This window comes from Festucalex cinctus, chromosome 8, assembly GCF_051991245.1.
Source record: "Festucalex cinctus isolate MCC-2025b chromosome 8, RoL_Fcin_1.0, whole genome shotgun sequence".
Taxonomy (NCBI): Eukaryota; Metazoa; Chordata; class Actinopteri; order Syngnathiformes; family Syngnathidae; genus Festucalex; species Festucalex cinctus.
This window is the reverse complement of record NC_135418.1, coordinates 16832919-16846403: the sequence shown is the minus strand read 5'-3', so window position 1 is coordinate 16846403 and position 13485 is coordinate 16832919. Positions and strand designations below refer to the sequence as shown.

The window sequence follows — 13485 nt, the reverse complement described above, 5'->3', positions numbered from 1 at the left end:
ACACTATCTCTAGTAAACACTAATGCTAAACGTCTATGTGACTCACAACACAAAAATTTGTACAGTACACTATCAGCATTTTCTTACCTACAGCACTATGCAACCAGCAAGTTTTCCTGTGTAGGCCAACACGTTGAGTCAGCTGCTTTCCTATGAGATGCCGGTTTGCTGCCACTCGCACCTGAGTCCTAATCATTATGCTGGAAATGGACATCAGCGGAGAAACAAGAAACATCTTGTGATGTCTTTGAACTGGTTTCCACAGGCTCACTAAACCCAACTGAAGTAATGACCATTTGCGGATAATTTGATGTGACTTTCAGGTTTGCATTAGTGCTTAGTGGATTATTATTATTTTTTTTAATATGTCAGAGCAGTGCAGCCAATGGTACGTTCTCATCCAGGTGAGTACAAGTAAACAGGAAGCAAGGCGCATGTGATGTGTGCAAATGCAAATCAGACCTTCCAGCTTTCGGGAAACATTGTTCCAATATTTACGGGTGTTCATAAATTTAAATATTGGCATAAGTCAACTACGTTCAGTAAGTACTGCGGTTTAATTTAAAAAATAAATAAATGCAAATATTATACCAATGTTTACCAGCTTATTCTTGGGATGGGAACTGATTAATAAAGGGCTCCCAGTTTGAAAACAACTATTTGCATAAATTACTGATATGTATGCATTTATTAGGGGTGTCAGGCGATTAAAATTTTTATTCATAATTAATCGCATGACTTCATTAGTTAACTCATACAAATTTTACATCTGTTCTAAATGTACAATAATTTTTTCCCCCAATTTTTTTATACTCTTGTTAACATAAAAGTGGAAAAAATGTAAAATAATAGAAATGTGGTTGCATCTTTTCGTCAGTGATACAGTAATTTCATATTAATTCATAAAATTGAGCTAAAATTAAAAAAGATGAACTGTACGGTAAAATATGAGTGTGATATTGATTTGTGTTGAAATCATTTTCTGCCACTAGATGGCATAATGACGGCACGGTGAATGAGTGGTTAGCACGTCCGACTCCCAACACTGAGGACTCGGGTTCGAGTCCAAGCTCCAGCCTTCCTGGGTGGAGTTTGCATGTTCTCCCCGTGCCTGCGTGGGTCTTCTCCGGGTACTCCGTCTCCTCCCACATTCCAAAGACATGCTTGGCAGGTTAATTGGGTGCTCCGAGTTGTCCCTTGGTATGCTTGTGAGTGTGGATGGTTGTTCGTTTCTATGTGCCCTGTGATTGGCTGGCGACCAGTTCAGGGTGTACCCCGCCTACTGCCCGAAGCCAGCTGAGATAGGCTCCAGCAGACCCTTGTGAGGAATAAGCTGTCAAGAAAATGGATGGATGGATGGATGGATGGATGGATGGATGGATGGATGGATGGATGGATGGATGGATGGCATAATTGCATTTGTAAAACGTTGGTGACAGCTCAGTGCATTTTTCTTTTCATATTAAGAGCTATCTAATCTTTAACATGAAGTAACTTGTAAAATTCTGCACAGTTTTATAATTGTAAAATACAACTTGACCCCAGTCTCCACAAATATATGCATTATTATTACATTTATTACTGCTAAATTTTGATATGGACGTATCAGCTGCGTTGCGACTGGAATTCCCCCAGTACAGGACTTCCAAGTTAGGGCGCTCATTAATCGCGCGTTTAAAAACAAAAACAAAAAAAACAACAAAAAAAAGAGAGAGAGAGAGACTGGCGCACTGGCGTGAAAGGAACTTTAAATTAACACAAAATTAACACACTCATTTTGACGTATTTATTATTAATGATGTCAGGGTTAGTACTGGGTCTTGAAACCTCTTAGTCAATGTAGCTTAGAATTTATATCACTAATAAATCAACACCTAATCCAGTTGTTTCTTGACTGGGTATTTCTTCCCCCCCTCATTTGTACCGTACATCATTAGAGATTTGTTCATTGTCATACGACTGAATATCTCCTCCTTGTGGTGAATTTGTAAGCTTTTGTTGCAAGGCCTTTTAAATTTACATAACATCAGATGCATATCAGGTTCTTGTCCTCAGATTTTTGTCCATAAACTTCAGGATTTTCCTCCAAGAGTCTTCCTGTGCAGCGGCATGGGCTGCGGTGTGGCCCCCCCACAGAGCGAGCACTGCAGGAGAAACACAACAGGGCAGCAGTCAGTTATTTCGACCGTTCACAACCTGCAATATTGCAATTAAGTGTCTGATTGCTGATGCATACACGTGATACGAATAGTAATTTGGAGATCTCACTTTTTTCTGGTTTGCTTCTCCATAAGGACGTTCTTGTGTGTGGTGTGTAAGGTGTTTCAATCAGGTGGCCAGCGTCAGGATACGACAAAGAGGTAAACAGGTGAGATTTACCAGCTCTTTTCAGGCCATCTTCGATCTGAAAAGCAGCATTAACTTTAAATGTTCAGCAAAATCTACAGTGAAGAGGTTAACTTATATATACGTACCAGGTTTGAATTCTCAGTGCTGAGAAAACATTGGTCATCTTCACCCGAAATGTACATCAATGGACAGGCCAGGTTCTCGAACTGCAACGATGAGACACAATTTATGTTTCTTGTTTCAATGATAGTTTTTTCGTACCAAGATGGTCTTCACATAATCTTCACTTGAGTTCCAGGAGAGTAGTGTTCATGTGAAGATATGTCCTTAAAACTGAGATGGCCTGCCTTATTCCGTGGCCAAAATCTCTGGTCACTGAAAATAATGATTTCAAAGAAAATATCAGATCATTCGGTGGAAACAGTGTTTAGCAATTCCAGAATATGAACATGTCACTGATACTGATATTCAACAACAACAATTTGTTTCTATGACCTAAACTGTAATTTTCAAATACCTTTCAGATGCTTTAGGCTTGCAAAAGATTTTTAGGATCTCCACGTTGCTTCCTATTGGGCCATTAATACAAACTAAACAAGATGGCTGGAGAACAGAGTGAAGTTTTTGGAATATTAGACAAACACCACAGTCAACATCTGGTTTCTCAGGACAAAAATTGCATCGTCGATGAATATACTTAAAAATGACTTAACACTGATGGTGGCAGATGTACCATGCACACAATGCAGTAGAAATATGTCAGATTTGAACTCCTTCAAAAAATACACAACTGTACATAACTGTGTGACCTACATTTAAATTAGAGTGAGTGGCCATTCGAAGGGCTAGATAGACGCCATAGGAGAGACCAAAGATACCAATTCGGTTACCGCAGATCTGCGGATGATTCCGAAGGATATTAAATGCTTTCTGGGGAGAAAAAAAAAGATCATTGGAAAGTTTAGGTAATTTAATAAATAATTAAGTTCTGTTAGCTTGTCTCAGTATTTTGAAATGTCAGTGGCGGGATATCTTACCTTCATATATGCATCTGAAGCGTTAATATCTAGATGGTCCGTCAGATCTTTGTGTTGCATGTAGGCGATGGAGAAGCTGGCAAAGCCCCTGGATGCGGTCAGGGATGAGCGGTACTCTGCTAGTCCTCCACCCAAACCCCACAAGTCCAGCACGGCTGGAAACCTGCCAGGGCCTGAACGCGCAACAAGATCAGAGAATAGACAATTGGAAGAGTCAAATTTGAGATCATATTTGTGCTCACCTGGCGGTAAGAATAACGTTCCCACAACTCCATTTTGGCGAATGTCTATTCTTTGAACACCAGGTGCCATGTACCAGCGCTCTGTAGTTGCAACAGCCAGCTCAGCATTCTCTCTCTCTCTGGGACATACGTGACCCTCCAGTAAGGAAATGTCCACTACAAATGGAGTCTCCACATTCTTCTTCCGTAACCTTTGCAAAAATCAATTGCCATTTTTGACCCATTCATGGCAATAATAACAGTATGACATGAGATATTGATAGTGGGGGTTGGGTTTTGGTTTAGTTTTGGGTGTTTATGTTGTCTTTTGTCCGGTTTTGTCTCCCCTGGTGTCGTCAAAGTTAACCTGTGTGTGTCGCCCCTCCCCATTTGTGTTGCTAATTAGTGCCCTCTGCCTGCTGTGTTTCCCAGGTGTGTCTTGTTAGTGTCTCGTTTGTGTTGTATTTAGGGAGTGGTGTTTGTTCACGCGTTGTTGGAGCATTGTCTTGTCTTGTCTTGTCTTGTCTTGTCTTGTCTTGTCTTGTCTGGTCTGGTCTGGTCTGGTCTGGTCTGGTCTGGTCTTTTGCGTTAATAAATAAAATGCCACATGTTGCAAAGTGCGAACATCATGTGACCAAACCCAAAAAATAGATGAGCCATGATGTTCACAACCTGAGCCATTAGGCAGTGTGATATCATTTTCAGTTAACAGCAAGTGGCAGTACAACCCCATAATTACAATGGTGTGGCACGACAAACGCTAAGATCACAATACAAGACCACTTCAAACGAGATGTGTATGTTTGTCCACCTGCCTTAAACCATCTCTTTCCCCGGGAGCCGGCTGCAGGGCCCAGAAGAGACCCATTGGCTTGCATCCCAAATATGATCCGCCCACAGAATGATCCCGAGCCACTGTTGAAGGCACAAGAAAGAAGAAGCAGACATCTGTCATGACAAATACTGCATTCATCTTAATTAACTGTATTTTGGTTTGCGTAATTCAAGATGCACTTATCTAAGAATCTAAACCTTTCACGTGTATGACCATGTTTCAGTTATAAAATCACATGACTCACGGTTGACAGTGCCATCTGCACTTGTGTTATAGTGGCCAAAAGCCTCCCACAGGTCACCATCCTCACTGCACATTTGTGTACACAATGTAACCGGATGGTGCGGTGGCAGAAAACCTGCCTGTATACTAATTGGATCGTCCACCAGGCCACGGACTGGATTGGCTGCCAGCACAGGAGCTTGACTGGAACTGGTCCTAAATGGCATCGCTGGTGGAGACAAATATTTTATATTCAGAGAGCGTGTCCAAAATGAGAGTCAGGGCTGACATCTAAAAAGGGTTCCAGATAAGTTTTTATTGGCTCCATCCTGCTCTCACTCGTGAACAAGACCCCAAGACACGACTAGAAGTAGTCCATACAAAGAAACAAAGAGCAACTCACACTCAAAATCATCTTGTACTGTATCTAACAAGAATCTTATCAATGCCAACATTATCCTATCTGTATTTTCTTACCTGCAGCCCTATCCAACCAGCCATTTTTCATTCGTAGGCCAACACGTGGAGTCAGCTGCTTTCCTATGAGATGCCGGTTTGCTGCCACTCGCACCTGAGTCCTAATCATTACGCTGGAAATGGACATCAGTGGAGAAACAAGAAACAATCCTGTGATGTCTGAACAAATTTCCACAGGCTCACTGAGCTTAAATGAGGTAACGAATGATCCAGCACCAACTCGCGGATTATTTGATGTGACTTTGTGACTAGTGGATTTTTTTTTCTAGACATTAGAGTCGGAAGGCGGGCCGTGGTGCGTCCTCATCCAGGTGAGCACAAGCAAATAAGAAGTGGGGGTGTGTGATGTGGACAAGTGTAAATAAGACCTTGCAGCTTGGGAACATCTTTACAACAGTCGCAGGTGTATCTTTATAATTACAATATTGCCATGAAAGTAAATTTATATCAGTACTAAAAAAAAAAAAATGAAAGCATAAATTGTATTAATTGGTCGACACCCTTTTTGAAGAGCTATTTCTAGGGATGTGAGCTGATTCATTAATTGAATGATATTTATTGATTTATGACCACTTGCACAATATAATGTCCAATATAAGAGCTCGAGCAAATATTCCACCTATTCCAATTTTAATTACTATGTTTATTATTGTGATTATAGTTTTCACTGGTGTAGACCTGCAGTACAGTACATCATAATGAGAGCTGTGCGCAACGCGTTAGTGACTATATGTAGCTAAATGAGAGTCAAGATTAAAATATTTAATAATAAATCATCACTTAAAGCAAAAGCTTTGATAAATAATCCTTTGGAAAATACCTGCAAAGTTGCCTCATAAATATTAGCAAACTATTTATAACAGTCACAAGATTAAACAATGCAGTTTTTTCGTGACTGGGTAATTTTTCCCATTTGTACTCTTATACATCATCTACGACTGAAAATCTCCTCTTTGTGGTGACCTGTGAGTGTTTGTTGCATGGACAACTTTGCATTTTTTATTTGTTATTTTTTTTTAGCTAACATCAGATGCAAATCAGGTTCACGCCCTCAGATTTTGGTCCAAAAATTTCAGGGTTTTCTTCCAAGAATCTTCCTGTGCAGCGGCATGGGGTGCGGTGTGGCCCCCCCACAGAGCGAGCACTGCAGGAGAAACGCAAAAGGGCAGCAGTCATTTATTTTGACCTTACACAGAAGGGCACCTGTGGTATTGCAATCGAGTATCGAATTGTTAATACACACATGTTAAACTAAATAGTAATTTGGTGATCTCACTTTTTTCTGGTTTGCTTCTCCACAAAGACATCCTTGAGTGTGGTGTGTAAGGTGGTTCAATCAGGTGGCCAGCACCAGAATAGGACAAACAGGTATACAGGTGGGATTTACCGACTCTTTTCAGGACATCTGCAATCTGAAAAGCACAAGAACTGAACTGCATTAACTTTAAAGGAGAAGTCAACCTCAAAAAAAAAAAAAAAAAAAAAAAAAAAAAAAAAAAAATCTTGATAGTTTCTATTCAGCCCCACTAGTCTAAATACGGTATTTTGGTTAACATTGTTTAGTGTGAGTTAAGAAGCAAAATCCAGCAGTTTTTATCAATATCAGAAGGTGGCCATTTTGCCACTTGCTGTCGACTGAAGATGACATCACAGTTGCTCAGGTCTCAGGTAACAACCAATCACAGCTCAGCTTCAGTAAACAGGTGAGCTGTGATTGGTCGTTGCCTGAACACTGAGCAACTGTGATGTCATCTTCAGTCGACAGCAAGTGGCAAAATGACCGCCCCCTGACATGGATAAAAACGGCTGGATTTTGCTTCATAACTCATATTCCACAAATGTAATGTTAATCAGAATGTTTAGACTAGTGAGGTCACATACAACATATTATTGTCAAGAAATGTTGACTTCCATTTTAATGATAAAGTAAAATCTACTGTGAAGAGGTCAACATATGTGTACCAGGTTTGAGTTCTCAGTACTTGGAGAATTTTGGTCATCTTCGCCCAAAATGTACATCACCGGACAGGCCAGGTTCTCTATCTGCAAGGATGACACATATTTTAAGCGTTTCCCCTCCTACTCATTCATACGAAACAAGATGGTCTTCACATGACCTTCACTTGGGTCCCAGGGGAGTAGTTGTTGGGTGAAGTCATGTCCTTAAAACTGAGATAGCCTGCCTCATCCCGTGGCCACAATCTCTGGTCACTGAAAGTAATGATTTGAAAGAAAACAGATCATTTGCCACAACCAGCAACAATATGTTCCTATGACCTCAAATGTAAACTATGACTGAAATACCTATCAGATGTTTTAGGCTTGCAAAAGGTTTGTGTGAGGCCCACGTTGCTTCCTGCTGGGCCATTTATGCAAACCAAACAGGATGGCTGGAGAACAGAGTGAAGTTTTGGAATATTAGGCAAACACCAGAGTCAAAATCAGGTTTATCATTGACAAAATTGCATTTGATGAATGCTCTATGTAACATTTTGCTTTTTATTTGATCCTTTATGACTGAAACATCTTCTCGTAAGTAGATTAACACAATAGTTGTTCACAATGGGTGCTCTTACAAGCCTCTGGCCAGTTTTCAGATTGGATTTGAGTTTGAATTTCCCGTCCTCCGTCTGCGGATGTTGTGTACGTGAAGAAAGGAGTGTGCAGTTTCATTTTTAGGCCACAGTTGGCAGTAGCGATTTGGAATTCAATTTTCTGCGTTCAGCAGCCTTACAGAATGCCTAAAACTGATACCGTAGTGGCGAATGTACCATGCTACACAGTGCATGAGAAACATGTCAGATTTGAATTGCTATAATTGTTTGACTTTGCAAGTTCAAGAAGCAATTTCTATACTTTAATATTTGGTACTGTATACAAATGTGCACCTACATTTACATCAGAGTTAGTGGCCATTCGGAGTCCTAGGTAGACTCCGTAGGAGAGACCAATGATACCAATTCGATCGCCACAGATCTGAGGATGATCCTTAAGGATGTTAAATGCTTTCTGGGAAAAAAAAAAAAAAAAGGGAGAGAAAAGAAAGATGAACTTTTAGACTGTTCTGTTAACTCATTTTTAAATATCAATGGTGGGCATGTGCAGCACATTTAGTTAAAAACACTGTTATGGTCAACATGATTGTTCAAGTTTATGATTTTTCAGTGACTAGCTTATTGTAGTAAAAAATGTTGTTCCCCAAAAATACAACCATTAACTCATTCACTGCCATTGACAGAAAAAGACGTCAAATGATGCATTTTTGCTGGGGTGGCAGTGAATGTGTTAATAGCTAAACCCCTGGCAACAAAAGTGAGAAGGCTCCACCCCTAAATGAAAATATCCAAATTGGGCACTGTTAGTCATTTTCCCTCCGTGTTGTGACTTGTTAATGTTTTTTTTTTTTCTTTTTTCAATTCAATTCAAAATTTTAATTTCATTCTTGTGTTACAAGGTCTCAGGTGTGAATCGGGAGCAGGTGTGTTAAATTTGGCCAGGGCTGGACTGGCCATCTGGCATACAGGGAAGATGCCTGGTGGGACGATACTTTACTTATTTAGCCATTTTTGGAAGTCAAACATTAATATTTTGCCTAGAATAAATTTGATGTTTTCTTTATTTTTCATGTACAATTAGTACCTTTAAAAACATTTTGCAACTTGCTGTCGACTGAAAATGAAATCACAAGGGCTCAGGTAACCAATCACAGCTCACCTGTTTTCTAGGTTTGGTCATGTGAGTGAATGGTTACCTGAGCCCTTGTGATGTCATGTTCAGTCGACAGCAAGTTGTAAAACGTGTTTTTAAAGGTACTAATTGTACGTGAAAAATAATGAAAGTATCAAATTAATTCTAAACAAAAATATTAACTTTTTATTGCTATAATGGGCTAAATAAGTGAAGTATCCCTTTAATTATTATTTTCCTCCATTTTACCCCAAGAGTCTGGCCCATTTGTAGCAGCTTGTCAAAATGCCAGACTGGATTTTTTTTTTTTTTTTTTTTTTTTTTTGGTCACAGTCCAGCTCTCATTGAAAATAACTCTCTGATCTGAGAAAAAAAAAAGAATGGCCTAGGCTGTAGGAAGATTTTCACGAGCCATGAAACTGAGCCTTGCTCAAAATGGGGTCTTCTTTCCTCACATTTTGAACCCATCCTGTCACCTAACTTAGCGACATCTTACCTTCATATATCCATCCGCAGCATTAATATCTAGTTGGACCGTCAGATCTTTGTGTTCCATGTAGGCGACAGAGAAGCTGGCAAAGCCCCTGGATGCAAGCAGGGATGAGCGGTACTCCACTAGTCCTCCACCCATACCCCATAAGTCCAGCACAGCTGGAAACCTGCCGGGGCCTGCCGAGAAATCGTAGCAAGATCAGAGAAAAGACTGTGAGAAGAATCAAATTTGTGGTCAAGTTTGTGCTCACCTGGCGGTAAAAATAACGTTCCCACAACTCCATTTTGGCGAATGTCTATTCTTTGAACACCAGGTGCCATGTACCAGCGCTCTGTGGTTGCAACAGCCAGCACAGCATTCTCTTTCTCTCTGGGAGATATGTGACCCTCCAGTAAGGAAATGTCCACTACAAATGGAGTCTCCACATTCTTCTTCCGGAACCTTTGCAAAAAAACAATTGGCATTTTTTATCCATTCATGGCAACAATAACAGTATGACATGAGGTACTGATGGTCCTGTGGACAATAACTAAAAAATATATTATAAATAAATGAAAAATATTAATTCATAACAAAATGAAAGTACAAAATTAGAACATAGGCAAGTTAGAAATGTGAGTGGAATTCTGACATTCTTCTTCTGCAGCCTTTGCAAAAAAAAAACAATTGTGTGATTTACTACCCATTCATGGAAACAATAACATTACACAATATTAAATCGTCTAACATTATTATTTTATAACATAAAAAAAAAAAAAAAGATGCTGGGATGTTTTTAGAGCGGCAAAAATTAATTGATTAATCGACAAGCAAATGATTATCAAATTAATCAGCAACTATTTTAATAATTGAGTCATCGTTTGGAGGCAAGTTTTAATTTAAAATTGTCCAAATCCTTTGATTTCAGCATATCAACAGTAATTGTTCAATGATTTCTGCAGTCCTTCATGAAAGAAGACGGATCATCTTCTGTGTTTAATCAAAATAAGACATTTGTAAACATCTGTTTTACTTTGGAAAACAATGACCAATAACATAGTACATCAATCCACCTTTTTTTCTTTTTTTTTTCATCACTATATGAATACAAAGTACAAAATAAACACAAATCACTGGTTAATAAACACTAATCAAGAGGGGTAAAAAATGCTTTTGTAATACACTTTAATGCAAAATTAAAATGGATCCTGAACTCCCCAGTTGCTGCATGATGAATAGTCAAATGTAAAGCGCTTTGAGAGCCTTGTAACGTGTCTATAAATGAAGTACCAAGTAGCATTAATCATGATGTACATACTGTTTAATTTTTTCACCATTATATTTGTATTTTGACTTTTTTTTTTTTTTTTTTTATGCAAACTTCACATTAAAAAAACAGGCATCTATGATCTATCCTGAATGTTATTGATCATGACATGAGGTTGTGGCACTACAATAAGCTAAGAACATAAGACAAGACCACTTCAAATGAGATATATTTTTGTCCACTTGCCTTAAATCCTCCCTTTCCCCAGGAGCTGGCCGCAGGCACCAGAAGAGACCCATTGGCTCACATCCCAAATATGACCCGCCCACGGAATGATCCCGAGCCACTGTAAGAGAGAAGAAGGTCAGAAGAAGCTTGATGAAATATCACAAACAGCTGTATGTGTCATAAGAGTGATATTGTCATTTTAGCTAATAAACATACATCAGTTTTAATGAAAAAAAAAAATATTGAAAACAATTGCAACACAGGTTTGTGGTTTGTGCAATTCAATATGTAATAAACTATGTACTTAATAATCTAAAACTATGCCAATCATGTGCATATAAGCATGTTTCAGTTATGAAAGAAATTTCCAACAAACACACCATACTGTCAATTAACAGTATGTGTTCGTAATGACTCACAGTTGACAGTGCCATCTGCACTTGTGTTATAGTGGCCAAAAGCTTCCCACAGGTCACCATCCTCACTGCGCATTTGCATGCACAATGTAACCGGATGATGCGGTGGCATAAAACCTGCCTTTATGCTGATTGGGTCGTCCACCAGGCCGCGGGCTGGAGCGGCTGTCAGCACAGGAGCTGGACTGGAACTGGTCCTAAATGGCATCGCTGCTGGAAACAAATATTTATTATTCAGAGAAAGTGTATCCAAAATGATTCAGGCCGTATTTGGAGGAATGGAGTTATTTTGCAACAACTGGCAGTTTGCAATCTGATCGAATGGCCATTACATATGGGGTTCCTCAGGGGTCAGTCTTTGGGCCCCTTTTGTTCAGCTTTTACATGCTATCCTTAAGTCAAATTCTTTTTACCATTAACTCTAATGTTGACAATCACGGCTATGCAGTTGACTCACTGTCTAAAACAAATAAATTATTGGATGAAGCAAAGTTTCCTTCAACTAAACCAAAACAAATCTGACTGATTTTGGCAATAAAGAAAAGAGAATTGCTGTTCAGTAAACACCTGGTGCCCTGTTTTTGAGACAAGTGTAAAAATAAGTTCTGCTACTGGTGTGGTGTATAAATCATTAATGTGACCATCACATCAATTGTGATTTCACAAAAAGACATGTAGCAGAAACCTTGACATTGGCGATTTAAAGTATTTGTGTATCCCAATGAGTGTGTACAACAGCATCCATATAACAATGCCAAACAGTCCACTCAGTGGCATGTGACACTTAGTACAAGCAGTCCAAACAAAGAAATCAAGAACAACCAGAACGCAAATTCCTCTTAAACCCGAGGCTTGTACTTTCTCGCCAGCATTCATGAATATTAAACGTCTGCGCCAAGAATTTGTGGATGACACACAACACCAACATTTGTACAGTACGCTCGCTTTATTTTCTTACCTACAGCACTATGTAACCAGCAAGGTTTCCTGTGTAGCCCAACACGTGGAGTCAGCTGCTTTCCTATGAGATGCCGGAACACTGCCGCTCGTACCTGAGTCCCAATCATTTTGCTAAGTCTGTCCTGGAAACGGACATCAGTGGAGAAACAAGAAAGAATCCTGTGATGTCTTTCAACTGCTTTGCACAGGATTACTGTGAGCTAACAATCATACATGGGGTTAATATTCTCCATGGCTTGAAATGAACCTTGACCCCTTACTCTCTGTGTAGTAAAGAAAAAAGATAATGCTTGATGAGGATTTAAGCTTACTATGTATTTCTCAATTCAACTTATGTCTTACTTACAGGAGTCCATTGTATGGTTATTCACAATACATTTTTGTTGGACTCAGTCATTACAATTATATAAACAGAATGCTGGATTTAATTTTCATGCAAAACCAACACCTAAATGTACTGGATAATGCCAAAGTCTTACCTAGACCGTATTCACCAAAGTTGCTTTGGTCCGGATGTTTGAGTTAGGTTTATCAGCAAAATTCAGCTTCACGTCTGCAGATAGTTTTGTGTGTAAGATCACACTTGTCAGTAAGAGAACTACGCAGAACCTGTTTTAACGTGTCAAAGTATTTTATAGTGGGTAAACCGGTATCCAATCGGTGTTCATTATACTGTAAGTCACAAACACACCCTTTAAAAAAAAAATCTGAACACATTTGGAAACGCACTTACCAAAAAGTAAAATAATATAAAGTATTCTTAAGTATAGCCAGGTTTGTTTTTCGAGTGTACTTATTCTTGTACTAAATGTAAACATTAAGTAAACTCCTTGGGACTAAATTGGCCCATTTTAGCACTTAAATGTACACTTAAGTATATTATAAAGTATATTACTAAGTACACACAGCAAATTCTGTAGAGTAAATCTGACTCTATTCACTAGTAGAGTAGATTTGACTATATTTAGAGTGGGGCCAAATAGACTTAATTTTAGAGTAGGCTAATATGTACACTTGGAAGAGAGTAAAACAAATCACTCAAGAGTTGAGGAACAAACTTCCAAGTGTAAATGGTACTCTAAAACTGAGACCTGGTCCCACTCTAAATAGAGTCAAATTTACTCAACCAAAATTACTGTGTACTTAAGCATACTTTCAAGTATAGCCTACTTTATATTAGTACACTATTAGGACAAAATATTAATAGGTAACATTCACAAAGGGTTATTCTAACAATTTTTCAGATGCTAGTCATGTAAAAGTTCAGATATGTTTCAAACAAACATTTAGAAAGTATGTTTGTGTCAATTATTC

At 38.9% G+C, this 13485-nt stretch overlaps 2 protein-coding genes across 3 annotated transcripts; both read right to left on the bottom strand.

The window, feature by feature from the left end:
* Positions 1–1772: 1772 nt before the first annotated feature.
* On the bottom strand, positions 1773–5617 carry LOC144024289 (peroxisomal succinyl-coenzyme A thioesterase-like). Its single transcript, XM_077530473.1, has 11 exons — positions 5142–5617; positions 4687–4893; positions 4423–4522; positions 3629–3819; positions 3387–3559; positions 3163–3279; positions 2867–2952; positions 2637–2724; positions 2475–2555; positions 2269–2404; positions 1773–2144 (listed from the first exon to the last, which is right to left on the bottom strand). The coding sequence occupies exons 1-11, from the start codon at positions 5266–5268 to the stop codon at positions 2038–2040; spliced, it is 1413 nt and encodes a 470-aa protein (XP_077386599.1). The 5' UTR covers positions 5269–5617; the 3' UTR covers positions 1773–2037.
* Positions 5618–5763: 146 nt separating this feature from the next.
* Positions 5764–12790, bottom strand: LOC144024290 (bile acid-CoA:amino acid N-acyltransferase-like). 2 transcript variants are annotated; one of them, XM_077530474.1, is made up of 12 exons: positions 12651–12790; positions 12170–12293; positions 11215–11424; positions 10814–10913; positions 9572–9762; positions 9325–9497; positions 8034–8150; positions 7446–7531; positions 7259–7352; positions 7104–7184; positions 6418–6553; positions 5764–6285 (listed from the first exon to the last, which is right to left on the bottom strand). In XM_077530474.1, the coding sequence occupies exons 2-12, from the start codon at positions 12276–12278 to the stop codon at positions 6185–6187; spliced, it is 1398 nt and encodes a 465-aa protein (XP_077386600.1). In that variant the 5' UTR covers positions 12279–12293; positions 12651–12790; the 3' UTR covers positions 5764–6184. The 2 variants fall into 2 exon arrangements, with proteins under 2 accessions (XP_077386600.1, XP_077386602.1); XM_077530476.1 differs by having other exon boundaries at positions 11215–11421.
* Between the last annotated feature and the right edge of the window lie 695 nt (positions 12791–13485).